This window comes from Rhipicephalus microplus, chromosome X, assembly GCF_043290135.1.
Source record: "Rhipicephalus microplus isolate Deutch F79 chromosome X, USDA_Rmic, whole genome shotgun sequence".
Taxonomy (NCBI): Eukaryota; Metazoa; Arthropoda; class Arachnida; order Ixodida; family Ixodidae; genus Rhipicephalus; species Rhipicephalus microplus.
Genome location: NC_134710.1, coordinates 71,091,089 through 71,100,690, shown reverse-complemented (window position 1 = coordinate 71,100,690; position 9,602 = coordinate 71,091,089). Strand labels below are relative to the sequence as shown.

The following is a 9,602-nucleotide window of genomic DNA, read 5'->3' as shown; positions in this document are numbered from 1 at the left end:
TCAATAGTCATCGAAGCGTCAAGGTCAAGTAAAAAACAAACTACTGCATGTCCACATATAATAAATGCATGCACACAATATCAATAAACAAAAAAGAAAGAACGTAACGTGGGCGATTGGGGGTGGAATTTAGCGAATTAATTTATTGAGCATTAATCCACAGAAACGAAAACAAAGAAGAAAGAAGACTTCCGGCTGGGTGGTAGTCTTCTTCTCTGGATGGATGGATGTATGTATGTATGTATGGATGGATGGATATGGCTGTACCCTTTAGATCGGGCGGTGGCTAGCGCCACCAAGCCATAATACTTAATGAACCAAAAACTAGATTTTTTTTATAGTGAGGTTGAGGATTCGTACTTTGCGGTGACTGGTTTAATTTTCACTCGTGCCTTGACTTTAGCCACCAATCAGATAACCTCTTTCTAGTTCATTCTACCCGCTTAACGTCTATTTTGCCCTCTCTGTCCCTAAACACCAGTGCTTTGAAAAACTCTGCGCCATCAACCTGAACATTATGTTCAGTGAAGCCCTTTACAGAACATTATGAAGTGTTCGGCAGTTTCTTCTTCCTCTCTACACGCACTGCATACCGTGTCTTCCCTTCGTATTTGGCCCGATATGTCTTGGTTCGCAATACTCTCGTTGCCTCAAACACTAGAGAACTACCCCGAGTATTATCATAGATCTTTTTCTTGGCAATTTCTTGCTTAAAAGTTCGATAGATCACTAGTGCGGACTTCTTAATCATGCCAATTCTCCACATATCGGTCTCAGCTTCCTTCACCTTGTTCTTAACCGATAATTATTTTCGGTTGTGCCCCCTGCTGTTTTCTAAGTATTTACCCGTCAATTTTCTGGTTCGTAGTTCCATTTTGTATCGGCATTCTTCATGCACAAGTAGCTGAATACCTTCCTAACCCAACGCTCCTCCCCTATTTCTTGCAATCGCTTCTCAAATTTTATCTTGATGCTAGCTTTCCTGCCCTCAAATGATGCCCATCCCATATCACCTTGTACTCCATGGTTTGGTGTATTCCCGTGAGCTCCTAAGGCAAGCCTACCTATTCCACATTGCTTAATTTCTAATCTTGCTTGAAATTCTGATCTCATACACAAGACCGCATTGCCGAACGTCAGACCAGGAACCAAGACCCCTTTCCATATTCCTCACAACACATCATGCCTATTGTAATTCTACAGTGCCCTGTTTTTCATTACCGCTGCATTCCTGTTTCCTTTACTCATCACGTATATTTTGTGTTCCCTTAGGTACTCGACCCTATTGCTTATCCATACGCCCAAATATTTGATTTTATCTGTTATCTCTAGCGTGACCACCTGTATTCTAAGCTCACTACCTTCATTGTCATTAAAAATCATGACTGCTGATTTTTCCTTACTTAATCTGAAATCTAACCTATCTCCCTCATTACCACAGATGTCCACAAATCTCTGCAAATCTTCCTTGTTGTCGGCCATTAGCACTATATCATCCGCGTACATCAATACTGGTAGTGCCTGTTCAATGAGTTTTCCTTGTTTGAGGAAGGAGAGGTTGAAGCCCAGTCTACTTCCCTCTAATTTGGCCTCTAATCCTTGTAGGTACATCATGAATAATAAGGGTGACAGGGGAAACCCCTGCTTAAGCCCCCGTTTTACCTCTGCAGGCTTGGATACCTGTTTTCCTCACTATATAACTACCTTGTTACCTTTATAGATATCCTTTAAAAGATTAGTGACTACGTCTTGCAGGCCTAGTGTGTCCAGTATTCCCCACAATTCCTCTTGAACCACGCTATCGAACGCTCCCTTGATATCAAAAAATGCTAGCCACAGGGGCCTGTGTTCCTTTTCTGCTATATCGGTGCACTGCGTTAGTGAGAAGAGATTGTCCTCCAACATCCTGTGTTTTCGAAACCCATTCTGCAGTATCCCCAGCACCCCCTCATCCTCTATCCATGCCTGGCACCGCCGAGGTGGTCTAGTGGCTAAGGTACTCGGCTGCTGACCCGCAGGTCGCGGGATCGCATCCCGGCTGCGGCGGCTGCATTTCCGATGGAGGCGGAATTGTTGTAGGCCCGTGTGCTCAGATTTGGGCACACGCTAAAGAACCCCAGGTGGTCGAAATTTCCGGAGCCCCCCTCCCCTACGGTGTCTCTCATAATATTATGGTGGTTTTGGGACGTTAAATCCCTAATATAAATCAATCAAATCATGCCTGCAGTCTTTCCTTTATAATCGGCATCGCCACATTCTCTTTTTTATTAACCCTTCCGCCATCTTGCATGTTTCTGCAGAACTAATTTGTTTTACAGAAAGGAAAGTAACTTTTTGACGCTTTCGCAGATGGCAGAGTGCAAGTGCAAAGTGTGGACTTGTTGATGAAATAGGAGTCGCGAACTTCTCAGCCTAGATGAGTTTGAAGTGGTATTGTGGCCTTGTTCATTTTAAAAGAGTGCCCTGGTACCTGGACATGTTTTGACAGTGCAACATCAGGAAGGTCAGAGGCATGGACTCTAATTGTTAAAACGTACCTGAATGGTGTTTCGCTTCACCAAATGTACTGCTTGTGGCAAGTTGAGCACTGAAACATGTAGATAACATTAGCGCTGTCGCAAGTGAAGTCACCGTTGATTGTTCAGAAGAAATTATAGGTGATGCTAGTGGCTGTATGGGAACTTGACATGTGTTGGACTTTGACGCAGGGTTTCTTCGAAGGATGACAACCATTGTGGTTGGACCAATTGGTAATTTTCGATTCTGTGTGTAGATTGCGTTATCTGCGGTAAAATTTCCTTGATGGTTACGAAAAAATGTATTCTAAGCGATCACTTTTTTGCAAGAGGTTGTGATGCTGATGCTTTAAGAATATTGGCCACATAAGGAACCGAAGGTGAATGCATAAGGATGAGGAGAACACCGTACGCGAAGAGTTTGTTGATTGTTTTTTTTGCTTTTGAACAACACTTAACTATCGATGATGTCAGCCTTTTTGACGGTGTCTTCAATGATTTCGGTCGGATAGCCTTGCGTTGTAAAGTGTATCTCGAAGGTCTTCGCTGTCGCTTGCGAATTCATACTATCGAAACAGATGCGTTTAAACCGAATGGCCTGACTGTATAAAATACTGGTTTTGCATTGTTTAGCATGACTACCATAGAAATTAAGAAACTGATGTATATCGTTCGCTTTCTGCTATAGTTGGCCGTCAATTTTCGATTGCACAGTTTACTCTTTTTCAGTAGTTCCTTTCAGCACTAAAAAGGTTTCAGGGCCCCCAGCCAGTAGAAAAGGTGATTAGTCCCTCCACATATATTGATCCGCGCCGTGTCATCCCTCACTATCTCCATGGCGTCTGCTCGCCTAATTGTACTTGCACGATCATTGTATGTAACATGAGTGTTTTATTAACTCTTTGACATAAGTAAAACTGTCAAACGGGCCATCACGCCTACACTTCATAAAGTTTGGCGTCTTAACAATATGATTTGAGTCTCCACCGAAGATCGATAGATGCTCATGCCAGCGGATAACTTCATTTTGTAGCTCTAGGACGCTGTCCGTGGCTTTGACACGACTGCTTCCCTGTCGTAGCATTTTCTCTGATTTCTCGCAGAAATGCTTCCATTCTACCTTTTTTTTTTCACCGAGGGAGCATCCGACGCACGCGAAACGCTGTGCGCAGTTACATGTCCCATACTTCAACATGCGCAGAGTTCTTGGTCTGGCGATACAGCCCAAGCCCTGGTCTCGGCGCCTTAAGCTTAACAGCTACGGCTACGCAAGCAGCATATCTCGCTAATAACAACCAAACGTACCTGAATCTTCATTCTCAGAGCAAGATGAAACAAATCGATGGCTGATTTTACCATTAATTTGTTGCTGTCAGCGCTGTAGACGTTTAGCACGAGCAGTTTCGGATCGAAGTGGGCGGTCGCTTCTGCAGGGGGGGCTGCCATGTTGATTTGTAACCATAGTTTCTGTAATGCCTCCTAAAAAAAATTACGGCATATTCACGGGGTGAATGATGATGAATGGGCGAAGCTCCGGAGGGATTCATCGGTGAACTGTGAATCTTCCGTGTGATTCGCCCAGTCGATTATCATGTAAAGACGTGAGAAACGCTGTGTGTGTATATACACAAATCAACTTTTATTTGTTCTTAGACGATGGATGGCTTACGATGTCCCTTGCCTCGCGCGCTCGCACATCGGGATTCTGTCTGCGAGCGCGCGCTGCTGCCGCCTTGGCTCTCTCCGCTGTGCAGCCTTATCCATCCGGCGACTCCGAGCGCGCGCCAACAGCGAACGGATTTTATTACAACGCTCCCCCTAGCGTACGTCGCCGCACTAAATCGAACGATTGCCTTCAACCAATGACACGCGCCATATGTGACATCATTCCTATTTTATAAGATCTCGCGTCTTTCATCAACTACAAGTACCGCTTTCTAGTTTATAACATCTTGCATCTTTTCATCATCAGCTACAAGTACCACCATCTAGTAAACACTACAAGAACTAAACGAGAGGTGGCTACATACAGGAGACGGTACCGCCATCTAGTGAACACTGCAAGAACTGACCTAGAGGTGGCTACATACAGGGGACGGTACCGCCATCTAGTGAACACTGCAAGAACTAAACTAGAGGTGGCTACATACAGGCTACAGGGGACGCACAGCCCACGCCCTAAGGAGCTTCGCCCCTAAAAATTATGCCTGGAACGTGAGCAGCGAACGCGCTGCCTCATCCTCTGATTTTACCATCCTCCTTCGGTACGAAGGCGAGCATCTCCAACGGCCGCCCCCTGCGAACACAGCAATGCTCATACAGTTGCCTCTGAGCAGCTGTGATGTCACGTGACAGAACGGTACGGTTATGTCACGTGACTGAGTGGTACGGAGGCGAGCGGTCTCACGCGGTGGCCGGTCGCAACAGAAGGCAGGATGCATGGCCTCCGAGATTGCGTGCTGGAAGGAGGCTCCCAATTGAAAAGAAAGCGACGTTCCAGGGATAGTTTTTCAAGGAGGTGTTAGTTTCTGCCGGTAACTCACACAAATAATCATATGCGTAGCAAATAGATCGGATGAAGCAAAACATATCGCTTATTTATGTGGCGAAACACGCAACAAACAAGCGCCAATCTAAGACAAACCAGCCATCGAATTTGGTCCTACGTTTCAGTGCGTTTCTTAGACGTTGTACCTTTGATGCGGCTGAACCAAAGTGGCGAAACAGAGTATAGCACTGCAACGTATATATATATATATATATATATATATATATATATATATATATATATATATATATATATATATATATATATATATATATATATATATATACATACTTATATATATACATACATACATATATATATATATATATATATACATATATATATATATATATATATATTAGGCCCGTGTGCTCAGATTTGGTTTCACGTTAAAGAACCCCAGGTGGTCAAAATTTCCGGAGCCCTCCACTACGGCGTCTCTCATAATCATATGGTGGTTTTGGGACGTTAAACCCCACAAATCAATCAATCAATCAATATATATATATATATATATATATATATATATATATATATATATATATATATATATATATATATATATATATATATATATATATATATATATATATATATATATATATATATATATATATATATATATATATATATATATATATGCAGGCATGGTGGTTGAGTGGCCGTAGCGTTGCAAGTAGTCGAGTAGATCCTCCGTGAGCAGTCACAACGTGGTTTATCTCGACGTATCAGCCAGGGTCTGGCCTGTGGGGCATGTGGGGTTTAACGACCCAAAACCTCCATATGATTATCGAAGAAGCCGTAGTGGAGGGCTCGGGAAATTTCGACTACCTGGGGTTCTTGAACACACACCCAAATCTGAGCACATGGGCCTAGAATATTTACACACACACAAACACATACACTCAGACACACACGTACACAATCACACACACACACACACACACACACACACACACACACACACACACACACACACACACACACACACACACACACATATATATATATATATATATATATTAGCCTGACTAGCTCTCCCACAGCACAAAGGCCTCTCCAATTTTACGCCAGTAGTTGCTGCTGCCACTTTGTACCCGTCAACTTCCTAATCTTATCTGTCCATTTCACTTTCTGTCTCCCCCTAATCCACTTGCCTTCACTGAGAATTCAGTCAGTTACCCTTATCACACACGCTTATCTTGCCTACGCGCTACATGCCCGGCCCATGTCCATTTTCTCCTCTTGATTTCAACTATGCCCCGCCGTGGTGGTCTGATCGCTAAGGTATTCGGCTGCTGACCCACAGTTCACAAAATTGAATCCCGGCTGCGGCGATGCCAATGGGGATTGAGGGCCTTGAGTAATTTGACGTATCCATGTAGGCGGCCACAACGGTCATTCCCCCAGCCACTTTACTGGGTATATTTGTGTATTTAAACGTGGGAGTGTCAGTCAGCGCCACCAGTAGCCATGGCGGAGAGTGTGCCTTTAGGTTGCATACGAGGGACTATTGGTCAGCAGCCAGCGTGTGATAAGTTCACGTGCTACAGGACGCCAGAACAGGCTAATAAAGAGTGTGCTACACTCGCCGCCAGTTTAGCCTCTCAGTTTTGCATGGAGGACCAGGGCTCAGCTCATTATGCGGCGTATCAGCCACGCGCTGAGTGCGCCTCATTAGGTTGCTCCCTGAAATACAGGGGTTCTGCCGGAAATTTAATTATTAGGAATATTTCTGAGCGAAACGTCTATGGGCTATGTTTCGTTACAGTCAGCCACTGCGGGTCTTATGATGATGATGATGATGATCTTCTTCCATTGCTGGCACTCGCCGCCGGGGGGTCTTCCACAAAGAACCGGTTGGTGGGATCTTTAAGTTAGTTTGTTATGTATTTAAAAGCATCCAATGGTGTTTCAGTGAAACAAAAAAAACACGAATCGTAAATAATATATAAAAATGGTACACGAACTAGCGGTTACGCAATATGTTGCTGTGTGTTCACTAACATCATTGTTATCAAAAGTGACGCTGGTCGGTGGCGCGAGAGGCTCTCGTCGAAGTAAAAGAAGAAGAAGAAGCGCAGTTCTTCATTCGATCGTGCACGAGATAACGACGCATGTTAGAGGTTTTATCCTGCAACTAGGCAAACCTCATTCCCGTCTCTGTGAATTTTAGGAGCCAATATCGAACGCATCAGTGACGACTCTGCTTCTACCGGCTGCGTGAACGCGGAGCCATCCGCCTTGACGATCAAGGCGCCTTCATCTGTGAACAAAGTCTTCTTTCGTCGTTGCAAGGGCACACCTCACCAGGTTTCCCGGTGGAAGTTTGAGCAGCATGCTGCGTTTTTCGACGGGTTTCTGGACTCGGCAGAAGAGGACCAGCCTGCCATACCACTACCCTTTGCTGGAGACTCAAGCGGTGCCAGGCCTTGGTATTGGTGCTCCGTCCTCGCATCTTTGTTGTCCCACCGCTCTTCTGGCACCGTCAGGAATGGCGGCGACACTGCAAAGGCTCCCAACGGTGAAGGGTGAGTTGGCTGTTTTCGCACATACCGACCGTGCAAACAGTTGTAATAGCCACGTGAACGTGATTTGGCTCACCCAGATAGCGTGATGCGTCGTGCAAAGTATCTCTCTTTCTCTCGCATCAAAATAATACTGTCTTGCGCTTTCCGTATTCTAGGCAGCTTCTATTATTCACTAAGAATTAAGAAAACCACTGTATCTAATGCGAATGTCTTCAAACCTATTTTAGGACGCTTAACAACAACAACAACAAAAAAACAGAGTAACCTACTGATATGCTTGCTTAGTAACTACCTTGTAAATGTAGTGTATAGCATGTTCTGGATAACACGAGGCAACCTCTACAAAATTGGGCAAAGAAATATACCGACAAAACTAACACTGTTTTTTCAACACGTGTTTACGCAAACTTGTGCATGCTGCTGTAACCTATTATTTTCTCTATATTAAAATGAATTACTTTGGAGTTGCATATTTAACAATATATTTGGTCTTTATAGAGATGTATAATTGCGGAATTTGCACCCCTGTTTACCTTTTCATGGTGCTGATTCACAAAAAACGAAACGCCGCAAAAACCATTTGGAATAAAGGGACTGAGCTAAAGAAAATAAAACATGGTGCATTAGATTGCTATACATGATAAAAAAGATAAGTGTAACGAATGATGCAATTAAGCAGCAGTGTGGTCAAATAGACTTCAGAATTATTTATTCCTGGCATAAGCGTTCACCAAATTGCGTGATATAATTGCTGTGGAAACGTGCAGGTGTCATAATTGATTTTTTCTTGATAATCATGTCTGACAGTGCTCCTTTCTTTATTCTAATTTTGCCACGTATCTTCGTAACAGATTCCGTGAGTTTTCCTACTGTGGTTGGTGAGGTGGTAATTTCGGAGAGAAAGAATGCGAGTGGCAGCAAGTTGATCACACAGCATGAGATGTAATTGGGGAAATGAGTTATATTTTATAGCTAAATTGCCTGTTCTACCTTCTTTCTCCGCCATGATGGATAGGTTTGCCTTATATAATCGAGTTTGTCCATGAAATTGTGCTTTTCATTGTATATATTTTTAAAACTCAAAGGCATGGCTCAATGGCATTTCAGTTCACTACAGATTGTCCTTTATTTTTTCTATCCTTTCAAGGACCAGAATAATTATGAATTTACTTTCCTGTTGCAGTGGACCCCCTGCACTCTTTCTGCTCCGTGGGCCACGCTGTGCGACCGCAGAGCATTGCACGCAGCCGCTTCGTGACCAGCGCCACCTGCGTCATCAGCATCTGCAGCTGCCCAGCTGTGTCCACGGGATGCCATAAAAGTAGCAGCGGCGTACGTTCGCGTTAAGATGATTACAGCAGCGAGAAAAAGCAGACGACACCGAAGAGAGCAGAACGAGCAGATTGGCCAGCCTGGAAGACAAAATTCCTAAGCCTGTTTAGCCGAAGCTCCATTGTTTATTATGGTGTTTGTTATGGTGAAGGCCACTGGCTCACTGCACAACGAGGCCGATGAACTGTAACTTCTCAGTATAGTGGCCATGGCGTTTATACCTTCAATTTTTCATTACTCTTTATAGTTGTTATATATTTTTACTTACCATGGTTCGCGTTTGTAACAGCTCTCCTTGAGCTGTTACAACTACATTCATAAATAAATAACGATTCTATTGTTTATTCTTGCCGTTGTTTTCATATCTGAACACACTCTGTGTGTGACGTGATAACCTCGCTTGTGCTGGAGAAATGTCACCAACACCTTTCAAATTCCATTCAATTAATAGGGAAATTTCTGTATCAGTACCGCACTCTTTCCGTTGAACGTCGCAATTCCAGGGATCCTAGTTCAGCCCTTTCGACTAGCCTGCATACCGATGTCCTCCAGCTGTATTTTCATCGTTTTCTTTGATCACTTTCCAATTCGACGACGTTCGTTTCGTGTCAGGGTCCCATACTATGTCAATGCGTGTTCGATGATTGGTCGAATAAAGGTTCTATAGCCTGATAT

At 43.7% G+C, this 9,602-nt stretch overlaps 1 protein-coding gene across 1 annotated transcript; it reads left to right on the top strand.

Moving 5' to 3' along the window:
- Window positions 1-7,204: 7,204 nt before the first annotated feature.
- LOC142776878 (uncharacterized) lies at window positions 7,205-9,182 on the top strand. Its single transcript, XM_075881214.1, has 2 exons — window positions 7,205-7,595; window positions 8,779-9,182. The coding sequence occupies exons 1-2, from the start codon at window positions 7,403-7,405 to the stop codon at window positions 8,940-8,942; spliced, it is 357 nt and encodes a 118-aa protein (XP_075737329.1). The 5' UTR covers window positions 7,205-7,402; the 3' UTR covers window positions 8,943-9,182.
- Window positions 9,183-9,602: the final 420 nt, after the last annotated feature.